The 18,515-nt window shown below is 40.1% G+C and overlaps 1 protein-coding gene across 1 annotated transcript in view; it reads right to left on the bottom strand.

The window, feature by feature from the left end:
* DNAH5 (dynein axonemal heavy chain 5) overlaps positions 1-18,515 on the bottom strand; it is a 282,567-nt gene that overhangs the window by 77,233 nt on the left and 186,819 nt on the right. Inside the window, 7 exon segments of the mRNA XM_023239471.2 lie at positions 1,771-2,038; positions 3,404-3,557; positions 7,670-7,800; positions 13,023-13,195; positions 15,586-15,649; positions 15,651-15,785; positions 18,100-18,323. Of these exon segments, the coding sequence (XP_023095239.2) occupies positions 1,771-2,038; positions 3,404-3,557; positions 7,670-7,800; positions 13,023-13,195; positions 15,586-15,649; positions 15,651-15,785; positions 18,100-18,323 (1,149 nt within the window).

Here is an 18,515-nt window from a genome sequence, read left to right as displayed (position 1 = left end):
GCTCTATAAACAGCATGGAGTTCAATAAATACATTCGCAACAAACAAACAAGGAGCCTCATCCGTTGAAAGTCAGGACAGCAGCTAGGAAACAACTACACGGAAATGAAAACTTCCCTGACCTCCATGTAATCCTGGCTTGGGTTGATACGATGAGATTTAAAAGAAAGGGGCAGAGTTGTGAGAAATTAACAAAGGAAAGATCAGTGAGGCCTTTGTCTTGTAATAAAAGAGATGATTGAAATACAGACCTAGCAGGAAGGGCTCCATATTTAAATTAAATCATCTTAATTATGGTATATTACAATGTTTGTCACCTGAAATTGTTATTTTATTGTTCATAATAATACCTTACATGCCACCCTACAAAGTACTTGCATACTAATTACCATGTTGCATAGTTAACTTTAATATAGCTCTTAAATTCTGTCATTGTGTGCTCTGCATTTATATCCTACTTCAAGGAATTTTAAAGCTTTACCCTTAGTTGTGTTTACATTTTAAGAGGACTTAAAATTTTAAATCACTGGCCTTTTCTCAAACCTTAGAAGACAAAAGAGGAAAATGTACATGTGTACTTTGAATATGTAAAAACATTCTGTGCTTAAAAGCCACAGATTGGAAAAACATTATTGTCAACAGCAGTTTGCAGAGAATACAATGTCCCCAGTGGATAAGAATTTGTTAAAAATATATATAAATCTATAAAACCTGGGTTCCTCCCCCAGTACAGATCCTAGTGCTTCTTAAATCTCTGACAAGTCCCTCGGCTTCAGCATCTCCCGTGTCTCCATCTGTAGGAGATGGGCTAATCGGTCGTTCTCACACTGGGCACCACAGAACTGGAGCACCAGATTTGGGTGTGACACAGACGTGGGCTGGGGCTGGGAGGGCAGGCTCCAGCCCCTTCCTCACCTCCTTCACCTCACTTTTGTCTATCAAGGCTACCAGCAATGTGTTACTGGGAAATAGGACTCTTCTGAATTATTATTAAAACATAACCAGACAAAAAGTTTGAAAAACCACCGCCGTGAGACAGGGCACCCCTGAGATTCTGATACAACAGGTCAAGGGTGAGTGAGGCCTAAACATCCCGATCACTTAAAATATCCACAAACAATTTCTCCCCCAAAGCTGAAAAAACATAAACTCGATGATCTCTAACATCTCCTCTACTAACGTCTCTTCCACAGAAGTGGAAGCAGCAAGGATCCAAGTCCCAGAACACTCTAGCCAACATTCCTTTCAAGGATAGGAACCATCGGAGGACTGCTGGATAGTGTCTTCTTCTTTGATTTCCAGCACTGCAGCCACGAGAACAAAACGTCCAAGAGACATTTGGCTTCAACTACTCTGAGATTGGCCAATCCACTTTGAAAAGAACACAAATGCTGTCAAAGCAGTTAAAACCTCAGTGCCTTCCTGGGGCATCCTGGAACGTGTCTGGGGATCCAACAGAGACAAAGCCTTTAAGCATCCCAGAGAAGACTAGAATCACTGGAAATTAATCCAAGGGAGTACAGACTGAAGATCACTATCTGATAACCACACTCTGGGAAAAATTAGCTACCTAATATGAAAGAGCAGCATCTTGTAAATATCCTAAACTGCTGGACAAAGTGACTTTTGACTCAATCCAGTACAGAGAGAACAAACAGCACAGAATATAAATAAATAAACACGCGTGCGCGCGCACACACACACACACACACACACACACACACACACACAGTGTTAACCAAAAACTGACAAAAATGTCCACCACACTAACCAGCAACTAAGGCATCTTTAGGCCATCGGCTGAACCAGTCAATGGTGCATCCTGAAATAAGGGCAGGGAACTTCAAAGCTCGATTTCGAAATTTCTCCCCCACAGGTGAAAAGCAGAGCACAATGTGAAGGTTCTGCCGGACCCGACTCATGAAGTAGTCATACAGGTTCTCATTGGTAGGAGGGCGCCTGGGGTATTCTTTTTTCATGACTGATAGGAGATCACTATTAATTTCATCAATTTCATCACGAGCAAATAGGTTGGAGACCTTCAAAAGAAGTGCAAACATTCAAATTCAGTACAGGCATATGCAAACAGATCAAAATATATAGGTCAATACATATGATATCTTTCCTCCATTTGTGTCCTAAAACTCACCTTTAAAAATTAACAAAAGTCCTCATGACACAAACAAATGGAAAGACATTCCATGCTTATAGATTTTTTTAAATGTTTACTTATTTATTTTGAATGAGAGAGAGCATGCATGCATGTGAGCAGGGGCCAGGCAAGAAGGAGAGAGAGAATCCCAAGCAGGCTCCACACTGTCAGCACAGAGCCTGACACGGGGCTCAATCCCATGAAACCATGAGATCATAACATGAGCCAGAATCAAGAGTCAGATGCTCAACCGATTGAGCACACCCCCATACTAATAGATTAAAAGAATTAATGTTATTAAATGTCCATATTTCCCAAAGCAATCTACAGATTCAATGCAATCCCTATCAATATACCAATAGTATTTTCTGCAAAACTAGAATAATCCTAATATTTGTATGGAACCACAAAAGACCCCCAATAGCCAAAGCAACTTTGAAAAGGAAGAACAAAGATGAATGTATCACAATTCCAGATTTCAAAATGAACTGCAAACCCATAATAATCAAAACAGTATGGTAATGGGGAGTCTGGGTAGCTTGATCAGTTGAGTGTCCAGCTCTTGATTTCAGCTCAGGTCATAATCTCAGTTTGTGAGATCAAGCCCTCTGTGCTGAGAGCATGGAGCCTACTTGGGATTCTCTTTCTCCCTCTCTACCCACATTCTGTCTCTTTCTCTGCTCTCTAAACATAAACAAAATGAAGTGAAATGAAATGAAATGAAATGAAATGAAATGAAATGAAATGAAATGAAATGAAATGAAATGAAATGAAAATGGCTTAAAGACCTAAATATAAGACCTGAAACCATAAAACTCCTAGAAGAAAACATAGGCAGTGGTCTGTGGCATTAGCCTTAGCAACATTTTTTCTAGATGTGCCTTCTCAGGCAAGGGAAACAAAAGCAAAAATAAACTATTAGGACTACAGCAAAATACAAAGCTTTACACATCCTTTTTTAAAAAAATTAGCCAAGTCCTCAAGATATGATACCCCACATTTTAAAATACACAAACGATTCTATTATTAACTGCGAAGTCATAGTCCTTGGAGGGGGTAAATGGACATATCAAATATCCAATCAGCTCACTTTTATTCTCCAAACCCAACAGAAAAAGCATTTCTTCCTAATAGGGATCTCCTAATCCCCATAATAGCACTCATTCAACAACTGTGATGGAAGGACACAGAGAGCTCTCAAGTTGGAGGCCATCTGAAGAGTCAAAATGCATGAAGATATATGAACTCCTACCTCCCCTGATGATAAAACATTGTTCACGTATTCCAAAACTGACTCATCCTTAATCTCATTGTCCGTGAAGATGAAAGTGATTCCTCTGCCTTGCTGTCCAGCCGTTCTATACAAAATCTTCAGGTCTTCCACTAGATTTGATGTGTTGTAGGACCTAAAGAAATATTGTCATTGTGTAGTTAGCTAAATTATTTTGATGGGAAGGAAAAGATCATTATAACAATGCTTTATGCCATTTGGTTAATAAAAAGAAGTGCTGATATTGTTCCATCAGATAAGAATTTTATTCTATGGGAATGTTACTGGTTTATTGTATTTACTTACAAGGATGAAATTGATTTTTAAAACTTTCTTTCAGTGCTGAATACCTACTCCTTTGGGAGTAATAGAGGTGAACCATTTTGTGAAAATTTTGAGTGCTTCCTTATTCGCTAAAGTTAAGAACTATTTTTTTTTCTTGAGGCATAATTGACGTATAACATTATGTTAGTTTCAGTTGCACAACATAGTATTTCCATACTCGCATATATTGTTAAAAGATCACCACAATAAGTCAACATCAAGTCAAATCACATTATATTTACCTGCAAATATGAAACTGATTTTTAAACTCCACATATCATGAAACAGTATAATTTTCTGGGACACAAGATAAAAACCTAAAGTAAAAAGTCAACCTGAAACCAAAATACTGTTTTTACCACAACGAAGTGTCATCTGAAGCCATATATGTTTCATTTTGAAAATACTTGTTGGTAATGCTGAAACAAAGGTTAAATTGGGATGTTTACTAAGGACCTATCTGCCATTGGAATTGTAATGACACCTCACAAATTAATCTAAATGAAGCAATTTCAAGTCTTATTCTTTCGGGTGAGGGACATGCCTCATTACAAATGGTGCCCTCTCAAGGAGCCTGGCTGGCTCCATCGGAAGAGTGGGTGACTCTTGACCTCGGGGTTGTAAATTCGAGCCCTGCATTGGGTGTAGAGAAATTACTTAAAAAGTAAAATGTTAAAAAAAGAATGTTGCCCTCTCATCCTCCAGCACATCTTTGGGGCCCACATAAAAGAGTTTTCTGAGCAATCAGTACACAGTAGGAGACTAGCTCGAAGCATGGAATATCACACTCTAAATCTTCTTTCACGATGAAAAGCAATCCTTTAGTGGAAGTCAGCCTGCAATCATGAAATATTAGAGAGGTCCCAATACAGGGCAGCCCATTACCACCAAAAGTAAAAATAAAGATCTTCCAATCCTAGAGATTCAGACTTACTGAATTATTATTTGAAATTTTTTGTCATTAAATAAACTCAGAGTTCAAAGCACAAGAGCAAATGGCCTTCTGATTTTTTTTAAAGCTACTAAATATTTAACTTCTATACTCTGTGCTTTTTTGATCATCTAAACCCTAAATCCTAGAACCAGAAATCCCACTACCAGGCATCAATATTTTAAGAAAATGTCTAGAGAAGTGAGATCTGAGAGATTAGAAAAGAATTTCAAAGATGCAGTTCCCCATTAGAGAGGGAGACAGAGAGGAAAAAAAAAAATACCTCATCCCAGCTTCTCCTGACTTGGAAAAACTTCCAGTCCAGTCCCCTGGATCAAGGGCCCGCTGCCTCAGATAATGACCTGAGCCTTCTTACAAATGTCTGTGTTTCCAGAATGTGAGGCTCTTGCTTCCTGATTCTTGGCCACATAGCTATGCAGAGGTGTAGGCAGTAAGATGGCCTCTTGAAGGCAGTGGGAAGGCTAGCGGGCCTTGGCCCTCCTTTCCATTAGTAACAGAGCGTTCCCACTATGACATGCAGAGGAACTAATTTATCACAGAGAGAGGAGGTGCAAGATATTTTTCCTGAGGCATTGCGGCACAAAGCCTAGCCAGACCAGAAACCAAAACTACTGTTGGTTAATTCCCAGGTGGATCTGGGATTTCCCACAAGTGATACAGTCTCCACTGTAAGATAGGCTAATATTATATGCCCTGCTAACCCATAAAGCTCTTTTAAAGACCAAATTAGCCTAGGCATATAAAAGGGCTTTGAAAACTGTACAGTTTTAAATAAATGTTGGGAACAAAAATCTCAGAGTCCAGGGGTACCTGGGTGGCTCAGTCGGTTAAATATCTGACTCTTGACTTTGGCTCAGTTCATGATCTCAAGATTTGTGAGATTGAGCCCTGCATAGGGCTCTGTGCTGACAGAGTGGAGCCTGCTTAGGATTCTCTCTCTCCTTCTGTCTCTGCCCCTCCCCTCACATTCTCTCTCTCTGTCTCTCAAGATAAATAAATAAACAACATTAAAAAAAAAAATCTCAGAGCCCAGTCTCTTTCCTGTATAGGATATCATTTATCAAATTCTGCTTCTATCCAAACTAGAGCAATTATACACAAGGCAATTAGAATTATTTATCTCTGTCCTAGTACTTGAAAACAAAACAAAAACAAAAAACAAAAAACAAAAACAAAACAAAACAAAACAAAAACCAGCAATCTTTTAGATTTATTCTCCAAGCAGAAGCCTATAATCTGAACCAAATGGAAAGTGTAACAACAACACATGAATATCTGGGCCTTAAACCCAGTGTTTAATCATTTTCGATCTTTGCCCTAGTAGATATCTATAGGCCTCCATCAGTAAGACAGATGGGTACACTTTGCCCTACTGGGCCAAACCAAAACTCTAGAGCAATGCCCAAAAGGCAAGACTTCCTAGTCCCACACCTACAGGTTAACCTCTTATAATTTTCAGCCCAACTAAACTTCGCAAACTGGCCTCCTGTTTCTCATCTTGGTTAATCCTGAAATTCAGCCCCTTTGAATCACCCCTGCTTTTCTCTTCATGCTGACTCTTCACTTCCTGGTTCCGCCCACCCCACACAGGGTCGTCCGAGAACAACGTCTTGAGGAGTGTTTGCATGAGTGTATGCATCATCTTTCCAAGCCAGAACTAGGATGGATCAAGTCCAATAGTTCAACTTCCCAACGATCTCAAGTCTGTCCTTTTTTCTCCATTCTTACTGCTACCACTCAAGTCCCATTATCTCTTGCTTAGATCCCTGGGACGCCTTATAACTATTCCTGTTTAGCCCCTTCCATCCATTTTCTGTACATACAAACCCATAGGCCCTTCCTAGGGGTAACTCATTAATGGTTTTCTGTTGCTCTAAGATAAAGTCTAAATTCCTTATCATATCTTCAAAGGCCTCCTTTTCTACTCCTTCCCCACGTAGTATCTTATGCTGCACACCCACCCATATTTTACTTCTTCCAGGGCCTCAATGTGACTTCACATGTGCTGATCTTTTTTGCCTGGAACGTTCTTTATCGTTCCTCTTCTCTGAGATAACTCCTATTCTTATTCAGGTTTCCATCTTTTCCTCCAGAAAGCCTTTTCTAACCATCCCCTACACTAGGTTAGGAGTCCCTCCCTCATGTTTCAATAGGAGCTGGTCTGCATTTATTTCTTTCTCATAGATAGTACCTACATACGACACCTCATTTTTTTTAATTTTTTTTAAAGTTTATTTATTCTTGAGAGAGAGAGAGAGAGAGAGAGAGAGAGCAAGCAAATGGGAAAGGGGAAGAGAGTGAAGGAGACACAGAATCCAAAGCAGGCTCCAGGCTCAGAGCTGTCAGCACAGAGCCCGACACGGGGCTCGAACCCAAGAACCAGGAAATCATGACCTGAGCTGAAGTTGGACGCTTAACCGACTGAGCTACCCAGGAGCCCCCTACATACAACACCTTACTGAATGAACTGCTCAGGTGCCTGACCCCTTGACTACTGTAAGCTCTGTCATGACACGAGCCAGACTTGCCATGTGCTCCCTAGCACCTAGCCAGTGCCTGGTGCATAGCTGGTGTTCAACAAATATTTTTAAATGTACGAATAAATGAATAAATACAAAATTTTCAGTTATTTTTCTAGTTTGTTAACATTCTTGAAACCTGAATTAATATCTAGTAGGGAGAAGTTTCTTTTGAAATACACCAAAAGGAATACACGTAACACTCATGGCATGCATAAGTGCAGGGGGGCAGCTATTTACAACGAGAGGCTGAAATAGCTCAAAAGCAAATTATTAATGTGAAAATTTCATATCTACAACAAAGGTTGAAAGGGGACAATGATAACTCAACATTTAAGAAGGAAAATGATTATGATTCCTTATGTTTAAGAAAAATGCATTCTAAATTCAAGTGGCCTCTGAGAACCTGCTATCAAAATCCATTTCAGGTTAATTAAAGTGAAAGCTTGTTACCTTGTCAGAGTGATCTGGAAGGAAGTATAGCCAGCAATGAACGAAGCCAACCTCGTCAGGCTCTGCTTTCCTGATCCGCCCACCCCCACCAGGAGGGCATTTCCCCGGGGCGTGCCAATGACACGTGAGATCTAGAATGCGGAATAGAAAAGACACAGATCATTGTTCAACACGTAAATATTCCATTTTTTCCTCTTTACGCAAAAGAAGCATTTGGGAAGCCATATGTGTCTCAGGATCGGAATGGAGAAAGACGCTGGCTGGATGAAGGACAGCATTTCTGAAATAGAATGGTGTTTGAAGAGTACCAGACAGGGCATATGTTGGGGGCGCCTTTGGGAAACAAGAGGAGACGAGTACAGAGAAGTCAGCTGAAGTCCCTCTTTGGCCTGCTCTGGGTTTTAAAGAAAAGAAGTAGAGGAGGCTTGGATGTTTCCTTTCAGTCTCCCAACCTAACGCAGTGGGACAGGAAAGAGACTGAAATTTCAAGACAATGTATATCCTTGGAATACAGAAGAGTTGATTAGAATATCTTCCACATTTGAACAATGGCAGAGCATTTAAATCGAAGGGAAGAAAATTTCCAAAATGTGGCATTGGTGATGGAATTTTGAAGAAGAAGATGACGAGGAGGAGGAGGAGGAGGAGGAAGAAGAAGAAGAGGAGGAGGAGAAAGAGGAGGAAGGAGGGGAGAGAAGGAGGAGAGAGACAGAGAGAGCGAGAGAGAGAGAGAGAGAGAGCGAGTGGGGTAGGGGCAGAGAGAGAGGGCAACACAGAATCCAGAGCAGGCTCCAGGCTCTGAGCTGTCAGCATGGAGCCTCACACGGGGCTGGAACTCACGAACCGTGAGACATGGTGACCTGTGCCAAAGTCAGACGCTTAACCAGCTGAGCCACCCAGGTATTCAGAAGCCCATGTTTCTTTAGCTTTATTGTTACTGATGAATTGCTTACACCATCAGGCTTCCAACACCCCCACAGAGGGGATTCAGTGTAGGATTCTCCTGGATGCTTTTTTCTCTTTACATGATAACTACTTCTCTTTCCGACCTAACTGCAGTCTGAGCCTGGGGTATTGGTGTGATACCCACTTTTCTATAGACTAATGATAGTGAGAATGGAGCTGAGACGGATCACCTCTATGTGGCCGGGGTAACCTGGAATTAGCAATATGCTGACGAACATACTGGTAAACATTCTTTCTCAGGATTACCTCCTGTGGCAGGGGCTACACTTTATTCCTGTTGGGACTACTCTTCTTTTCTTTTTATTCAGATATAATAAAATTCTGGGACTACTCGTGGCTGTTGGATTATTTCTCCCAATGTAGTGTGAGCCCCTGGAAAGGAAGATCATGTTCACGTCTCTGTTGTGGACCTGAGAGCCTGTGGCATGGGTGGGTGGCACACTGGTCCTTCCAGGCTCCTACTTAGTTGTAGGCAGGGGAGTTGTTGTAGGCAGGTAAGGAACAGTAGTGGCAAGAATGATTTTGCTGCTGTCTATTCATATTCTTTCCATGGTACTATTTCAAGAGGCACAGATAAGGCAGGTAAGGGGCTACTGAAAGCCACACTGGAATCTTCTGTCTTTCCTTGGTTAATATTTTTCAAATATATGTCTTTTGTCCTAACCATTTCCTTCCGTTGGTGTTGGTGAATATATTAAGGGTTGAAATAATTGTTGATAATTAGGTACTGGGAACCTCCACCCAATATCTTTTCCTGAAACCAGCCTAGATCTTACATTACAACATTCCATTCCCAGTTTCTAGCACACGTTAAACCCTCAAACCGCATACGACAAATGAACATATACATGAATAAATAAGTAGAAGGGTTTAAAAGAGATTCAAAAACTCATACCCTAGAATACAAAAAGAAATAAAGGAGAAAACGCAGTCAAATAGGACCTTCAAATGGTACTATCTTTCTCCTACTCTACAGATTGTGAGATAAAACTATTCATTTTTCAATTCCTTTAGCAAATATTTTAAAAATTAGCAATGCCCAGCCTGCCCCGCAGGTGCTCATGTGCTAGCAGAGGAGAGAGACCTGCTAACAGAAACATGGGGATGTACCACGCTGCATGTGGAAACAGGTAAAAATGGCGGCAAATGAAACAGTGCTGCTGGGCAAAGGCAACTCTCAGGTGTGGAGCTGGAGCGTGATCTGGATCTTGAAAGATAACTACGAGTCTCCTACAAAGAAGTGGGCAGGCCAGGCAGGAGTTGGGCTACGTTTTAAGAAGAGGGGCTGGGGTGCACAAAGTCTCAGAGTCGACAAAAGGCCTGGGGTATCCCTAGGAGGTGGGAACTTCAGTACTAGGTCCAGAAACATCAGGAGATGAGGCAGCAAAGGGTTGGCTAGGGCCTCAGTGGGGACTTGGTTAAATTCCAATCCCATTTATCAAGCATCTCAAGCGTGCCTATTCTCCGTCCTGTGAATACTGAAGTGAATAAACTGGGTGCCCCACACTCACAAGCTTGCTGCCCAGCAGGGAAGACAAACACACAACACAGATAAATTCCACACGACGCAGCACTTGTTGGGAATGCACGTGGGTGAAGTTGTCTGGAAGGGTGCGTTTCATCATGGGTAGCTGATTTTTCTTGATTACATGCTAAGCTGAGCATAAGCCTCAGGCTAGAGTGTTAGGCAGGGGCGAGACCACAAAAAACCACACACGTCATGGTTCAAATCTTAACCAAAGAGGCAAAAGAGCGGTCACAGAGATATTCTCTGTTTTGAAAGAAAATCATTATTTTATTTTATTTTATTTTATTTTATTTTATTTTATTTTATTTTATTTTGAGAGAAAGAGAGACTGGGGAGGGGAGAGGGAGAATCTTAAGCACGGAGCCTGATGTAGGGCTCAATCTCCCAACCCTGAGATCATGACCTGAGCCAAAATCAAGAGTCGGATGCTTAACCAACTGAGCTACCCAGGAGCCCAGAAGAAATCATTAGTTTACTGAAGAAAGGAACTAAGAAATATGCCTGGTCTCATATCACATCCTGTTTTGCTATAATTTTCATCTTAATTCTATCTTGTAGCTTCTATCACATCTTATAACTAGGTCACATATTTCAAGGCTCACATCCATGTGACACTTTGGATGTATTGTCCATAGCAAACAAGCAAATAGAAGAGAGGGTCAGCCTAGGAGACTGTGAGGAATGGAGCATCTTAGCTCAAAAACTCCAGTCAGGAGTTCTTCAGCCAATTCAAGAGCAGACACAAGAGCCTGAGAGAGAAACTGAGGCAAACAGTCAAAGACCCTGTGCTGAGTCACCTGTGCCTCAAATGTCATGTGCCCACAATTCTGAAGTGAAGAAATGCTCATCGCTCATACTCATCGCTCATACTCTGTGTTTGAAACACAGAAATGAGACAGTTCTAGAGAACTTATTCAAGCACGAGACTAACAATAGCCTCATTTCTTTTTTTAAATATTTTTTAATGTTTATTTATTTCTGAGACAGAGAGAGACAGAGCATGAGTGGGGGAGGGGCAGAGAGAGAGGGGGACACAGAATCCAAAGCAGGCTCCAGGCTCTGAGCTGTCAGCACAGAGCCCGACACGGGGCTCGAACTCACAGACTGCGAGATCATGACTGAGCCGAAGCCGGATGCTCAACCGACTGAGCCACCCAGGCGCCCCAACAATAGCCTCATTTCAATCTGAGCCATTATGAAATCCTAGGCCAGTCAGATTTTGTCCCCAAGAGACGTTAGTTATGAAGCTGCTTTTGGTATCATTTTCTTTTTTTTTCTTCTTCCTTTTAATCATTAAATATGACAGACTATCATTATTTATATTTGGAAGGATATCTGTGCTCATAACTCAGCACAGATGTCTCAGATTCTGAGTATTCTAAGTGTCCAAGCTAAATGCCTTCATGCAGGGGGCAGCGGGGGCAGCAGTGGCGGGGGGGGGGGGGGGGGAGGGGGGGCGGTACCCAACCCAGACCAGCCTCTCCGCCTTCCTCCCTCTTCCTGATGTCCTGGAGCCTTCCCCACCCTCTTCTGCTTTCAGAGGGAGGGTCGTCTAGATGAACTCTAGATTCAGTAATTATGAGAGGAGACAATTTGCAATTATAAGGTTGCTCCTCATGATTAAACCTAAGCAATGGAATTCAGCCTCAAGCTGTCCTTTTTCTAACTGAAAGGATGTAGTCTGAGAAAGAAGTTGACATCAACAAAGTGAGAATATCAGCAACAGATTTAAAATGGCATTCTCTTGGGGCACCTGGGTGGCTCAGTCGGTTAAGCATCCAGCTCTTGATTTGGGCTCAGGTCATGATCTCAGGGTCGTGAGATCAAGCCCTCCATGGGGCTCCTTGCTGAGCATGAAGCCTGCTTAAGATTCTCAAGCCCTCTCCCTCTGTCCTTCCCCCACTCACACACTTGCCCGCAATCTAAATAAATAAATAAATAAATAAATAAATAAATAAATAAATAAATAAATAAAATGGGATTATCTACCACCACAAATAAATTAGATCACATAAGTCATCAAGTAAATAATATATTTTGTTTCCAGTCTTTGAAAATCAACTATCTTAGGAAGAGATACTGAATGACCCCTATGACAAAGCAGAAAGGAAAATGTACTTTCCTGGTAAATTTCATTCTAGCAAAATTTTCACCCAGCTCAAAGTCAATTGTTCACGCGGTATTTTCTTATTATCATTTCTAACTGTGGTAAAATACATGTGACCTAAAACTTCCCATCTTGACCATTAGGCATATCGGTCAATGGCATTGTGGTGCAACCACCACAAAAACTCTCCATCCTGCCAAAGTGAAACTCTGTACCACTAAACACTCCCCACTCTCCCTATCCCTACACCCCTGGCAATCACCATTCTACTTTCTCGTCTCTATGAATTCGACTATCCTAGGTACCTCAGACAAAACTGGAATCATCCAGTGTTTGCCCTTCTGTGACTAGCTTATGTCACTAAGCATAATTTCTGCAAAGCTTATGCACTACTTTTTACAGCTCTCCTTTGCATAATACAAAAAAATAAGCAGACTTTCTGCCTGTGCTTTGAACTCAGATGTCAACCACACTCATTCTACGTAGTGAAAACATTGAGCTGGAAGCTGTGTGGCAACACTGAATAAGATTACATCACACGTTGGAAGTCTACATGCTCTGATTTCCAGGCTGATTTCCCGCCTATAGGTGTCACATGTTGCGGTTTCGAAATTAAACTGGACTCCAACATGGAGTTGATTTCTTACACTGAATATTCTCTTAGGAGATGAAAACAAAAGAGGGGGGGAAATTCTGGTTTGAAGCCCCGCGTCCGTCACTTTGGGGAGGTGTTACTGGGCGTGGCCACTGACCTTGACTAAGTGAACCATGGCATCGTCGAAGAACACCAAGTCCATGCCGGTGCCACGGATGCTCTCGTGATACAGCTGCAGGAACATAGTCAAACGCTTCTTTAGGTGATCGAAAGATTCAACTGGCTCATAAATTTTGGGCATTTCGGCATCAGCCTCGTCGGATGTTTCACCTAGGGAGTTGGGGGAACAATTCAGCTGTTTCCTCAAACTGCCAGACTTTACTACTTCCTTCAACCTAAATTAATACACTCATAACTCTACAATTTAACACTGAACGATACTGATTTTCACCCAAATGCCATAGTATATATATTTTTAGAAAAGAAAAAAAGCAAACAATAGTAAAAGCATTGGAATTTTTGTGGTCATATGCAATCTTAGTTCCTTTCTGCCTAGAAAAGGCCAATTTCAAATAATGTAATATATATGGAATTTAATTTGAATCCATAATTGAATATTGGCATTTCAATGAACCTTCCGGGAATATTCGCTTCATGGACAAAATGAAGATCAGAAAAACAGGGATTTAGTGTAAAAACTCAGCAAGAGAGATGAAGACTTAAAAGAATTTTTTAATAAGAGGAAAAGAAAAAGGTCATTGCATTTGCTCAGGAAATTCTTATGATTCAGGAGTTTCAGGTTAGCGGCAAAGATAGAGTGAATTTTAGGGAACAGAGGTAGAGGGTTGAGAGAAAACAGAATAATGATTTCCTAAATAAACATATTGAATTGGGTCACTGGGAAAAGATTATTGAAATCAATATGCTTTTTTAAAAATTAGAAACACATAATATACCAGCTTAACACTTTTCCATCTTTGACTATAAGGCATAATGCCAAAGGAAAGCTAAATGAGGCCTCTGGAAGTTTACTATTGGTTCACATTAGTAACAGGAAAGAGTGACATCTGAGTTGAATATGCCAGTAACAACTTAGAAATTCACTGGGTACTAGAAGAGTGAGTGGATCTTCCAAATCTAATAGTACATAATTATTGTCAATTGACCTTGTCCTAATATAATAGTATATTAACCTTTTTATAACAAAGCGAGAAAATTGATTTAACATAGCCATGAAGATTGGCTTCTTTGCAAAGCCCTCACTAATTAAATTTCAATAGTCACTTCACCTTTCTTTTTTTTATTAATGTTCAACTCAAGCTTTGAGAAACAAAGCGCTTTGAATCAACAAAGGTCATGTGTTTGCCTCCCACACACCCGCCCAACAAAAGTGCCCCAGTTGTGCTTTGCTGCTTGGAAACCATAATCTAATGATTTAGCCTTCTGAATTAGAGGAAATAAAAGACATAAATTTTTATTATTTACCCTTCTGAATTAGAGCAAATGAGATACATAAATTCTAATTTTAAATGCTCTTACACCTACAGGATTTTTGTACGTAGGTGACCTGATTTCAAGTAAAATGTGTCAGCTTCTTTCTGTGGAAGGATCCTTCCAACTGCATAGCTAGCAGTAAACTGCCTTTTGCAATCGTCACTCGGGAACTTCTGATAGATCACACCCATCCTTATCAAATCTGGAAAGGGGCTGCCTGGTCACTTTCAACCGTTTAGAAGATATAAATAGCATGTGTTTAAATATGGAAATTAACTTAAAATTCACTTCCAGTATTTTTAAAAAAAGGTAATTAAGTGAAAGAGAAATAGTCTACTTACACTCAGTTATTTCTGAAGGAAAAAAGTAATTGGAGCACTACCTCTTTGCATAAGAAGAGAAGCAATATATCTCTCAATTTTTCATAGAACCATAACCACGAAAGCTTATGGCCACATCACCCACCTCTTTCCCATTAGATTCAATGGCTTTCTCATGTATGTGAGGCTTTTCTAATTTCAACACTCGGGATGACCCAAATAACAATTACAGGAAAACCATGGACTGCGAGTACCCTGTTCTGTGAGTGTTCCACGAGATGAGCAAACATTTCTAATGAATTTTATCTTGATAAACAAGCGATGTCTTGCAATATGAGCAGTACGCGTCGCCGAATATCACGTGATCTCAACCGAGCCAATGGTTCTTGAAATTCTCTTTGACATACGAGTGCTTTGGATTACAAGCACGTTTCCGGAACGAATTATGTTCGTAAACTAAGGTTTTTGCTACCTTCCATTCTGCAGACTGCCAAGCCACTCTTCAGATAATATTTCATTTATTTCCCGCAGTGCCCCATGACGCATATATTACTATTTCCATTTTCCTAAGGGAGGAGAATGAGGTTCAAGTCCAGAGAGTCATCCAGCTAACGTGTGGTAGATCCCTTCCACAAACCTACCACTGTGTGACAGCTACAAATCCTGGGCACTTTCTTCTACCCTATCCTGCCTCCTAAATCTACTTTATATGCAGGATTGAGAGGTATAAAAAATAGTTCATCTTTGAGCTCCATCAGTATCCACGCATTCTGTATTTATTGAGCAACTACTATGTCCCAGGCTTGTTTCAGTAAACTTTCCTAGTCAGAAACAACATCCCTAACCTGAACCTTCTGTCTTCAAGTATCCCTTTGGGGAATTTCAAATTCTGCTTCACTTCTTTACCTGTCACTTCAGGTGCATCCCTCAGGAAATCCACAAAATAAGCATCAGATCCACAGTCCACCAAGGGTTTTTTTCTCTTCACCAAACTCCTCCTCCACCAAACGTACTAAAGCCTTATCAAACCAGGTCACATCACCGGAAACTGTGAAACGATCAGCTACAACACGTTTACACTCATGCTTCCACAGCCTTAACAGATCCTGTTGAAAACAGAATTAAAATGTGTTATTCGTTCCTATTTGCCATAGTTGGGAATCAAATTGACAAAATTATAGAGCACCATCCTTCCTGATCTAAGATGCTACATTTTAAAAACTGAAGGTTAGGGGCACCTGGGTGGCTCAGTTGGTTAAGCCTCCAACTTCGGCTCAAGTCATGATCTCGAGGTCCATGAGTTTGAGCCCCACGTGGGACTTGATGGTTCAGAGCCTGGAGCCTGTTTTGGATTCTGTGTCTCCCTCTCTCTCTGCCCCTCCTCCGCTCAGGCGCTCACTCTCTCTCTCTCTCTCTCTCTCTCTCTCTCTCGTTTTCTCTCTCTCTCTCTCTCTCGCTCTCTCTCTTGCTCTCTCTCTCAGAAATAAACATTAAAAACATTTTTTAAAAAATTAAAACTTAAGGTTAAAACATACTTCATTTCAGGGTGCCTGGTTGGCACAGTTGGTTAAACATCCAACTTCGACTCAGGTCATGATCTCGATCTTGTGGCTGGTGAGTTTGAGCCCCACATCAGGCTCTCTGCTGTCAGAGTACAGCCCTCTTTGGATACTCTGTCCCCCTCTCTTTCTGCACCTCCCCAACCCGCACACACACTCTCACTCTCTTTCTCTTTCTCTCAAAAAATAAACTTAAAAAAAAATATTTTATTTCAAGTTGTTCTAATCAAGTATATCAAATAGAGTAGTGTCTATTCATGTTCAGTCTTTACATTAAAATGAAAACAAACCTAGACAAATCACTAAAATGACTCTGATTAACCAACAAGGTAATATGCTACATAAAAGTCTTAAACCTGTGATAAATTAGTCTGTTTGGATAAGACACCTACATTCATGTGGCCAGAGCAGAAAATAAAATGTAGTGTATAAATAATTTTCACATATATAACTGAGTATTAGAAGGGTATGTTTACTTAACACGATGTGAAGGAAATTTGCAGCAAAAGTCTGGATGATCTGAACAAAACAATCACCTAGTCTATGTAATCCAAGGTGCAAAGTTCATTGGAAGTTGAGGATATTAATTGCTCGATACACTTGTTTCTATAGCAAGTTTATCTGATATGAAAGACTGGTGGAAATTTCTGAGCTTGCTAACATTTTGCAGGTTAGGGGGTTTTTAAGCTATTATACTACTAATGATAAAATGCTATTGGTTATGTTTGGTTACCAAAATTTAAAAGGAATTTAGTAAAATATATTCAATGATTCAGTTAATTAAGACAGAAGTTCATGACAACATCAATTGCTGGAAATATTTATGATGATTTCAAGTAAGCATCAAAATCTGGCTACTCAAAAAATAATATTGGGGAACTGCATTCTGCATGGCCACTAATGTGTCAATGACTTTGAGGGGAAAAAAACCAAGATAAAATGTTCCCTGCTGCTAAAATTATTTTCCATTCTCTGTAACAAGGAAAGTGAGTTTTCCCCAAAACGTCTTTCTTTGGAGTCAGCCATGTGGTTACCTACTTTGTGAGCATCTGGGGCAAAGCTGGGTTTTTTTTTTTTTATAGTCACTACTCAATATGCCTAGTGACGGTTTGTTTGATATCTCAACTGTTCCTGTGTATTGATGTGGACAAATCCCTAAAGCCAATTTGCTTAATTACCTTCTCCATTCCATAAAAAGCTAAAAGGGAAGCCAATATTACCTTAGCCTGAGCACACAGGCCATGCTTTGGAATTTTTCCATAATGTTTCTAGTTTGAAGAGAATTCTTTTAATGCTAGGAACTGTTATATTCAAGTGTGTGTACAAATGCTCATTTCTCAGCCAAATGGACTTTCTACTCTTCTGCCTCTTCTTAATTATGCCAATATACATAATTGTTTTAGTTCATCTAGTTACACGGAAAAGAAAGATCGTGGATGATTAACAACAAAATGGTCTCTTCAATTTTGAGTGTTTATAAAGATAATTACTTTTTTAAAGCTAAGATGTCAAGTTTAAAATATGGAGACTATTACATAATAAAATCAATACTGATTCTTTCCATTATTTAGTATAAGAAAAATATAATGGGAAAATAAGATCAATTGTTTACTTTATTCCATTCATTAGAAAATAACTATGTATACTATTTCCTTAAATATAAATTTAATTGGAATTTTTTAAAAGAAACTTCCTGATGTACTTTTCCCTTATTTATGTTAGTTGAAAGGCAGAAAAAAAATGCATGCTAAAACATCCCAAAATATTTCATCATCCCACTAAACATTACATTACGAATAACAGTTTAGGGAATAGAATAAATAACGATGCCATTTATTTTCTCCTCTTACATTTCACTTACATCTGGTTCCTTGATAACCTCTGAGGTGGTGTTCAGCATTCCCTGCCAGATCCTGGAAAGATCTCGAAGGTTAAACACATAATGGAATTTTGCAGGGGTAGGGAGCATCTTCATCTTGGTCATCTGCCACAGTCGACGTGTCAGGGGGACCAATTTCTTTACTGAATCTCTCACGCCATCTGAGAAGCCCCTCTGACTGCAATAGTGGCCTACCCCAATCACACCTGAAAGGGGAAAAAAGTCGTAACATTCTGAGTGATGGTTCAAGTCAGTGAAATTAAAATGGAAAACATTATACTATAGAGTTTGCACAATTATTATATACAGTATAATCGATGGCCACATATCAAAGAAATTTACATTCGTGTTCTCTTATTTTTTTAATCTAAAAAATAGATATAGGCTCAAGGAAGTTA

This window comes from Felis catus, chromosome A1, assembly GCF_018350175.1.
Source record: "Felis catus isolate Fca126 chromosome A1, F.catus_Fca126_mat1.0, whole genome shotgun sequence".
NCBI lineage: Eukaryota > Metazoa > Chordata > Mammalia > Carnivora > Felidae > Felis > Felis catus.
Note: the sequence above shows the minus strand (reverse complement) of the source record. Positions and strands in the feature narration are given on the sequence as shown.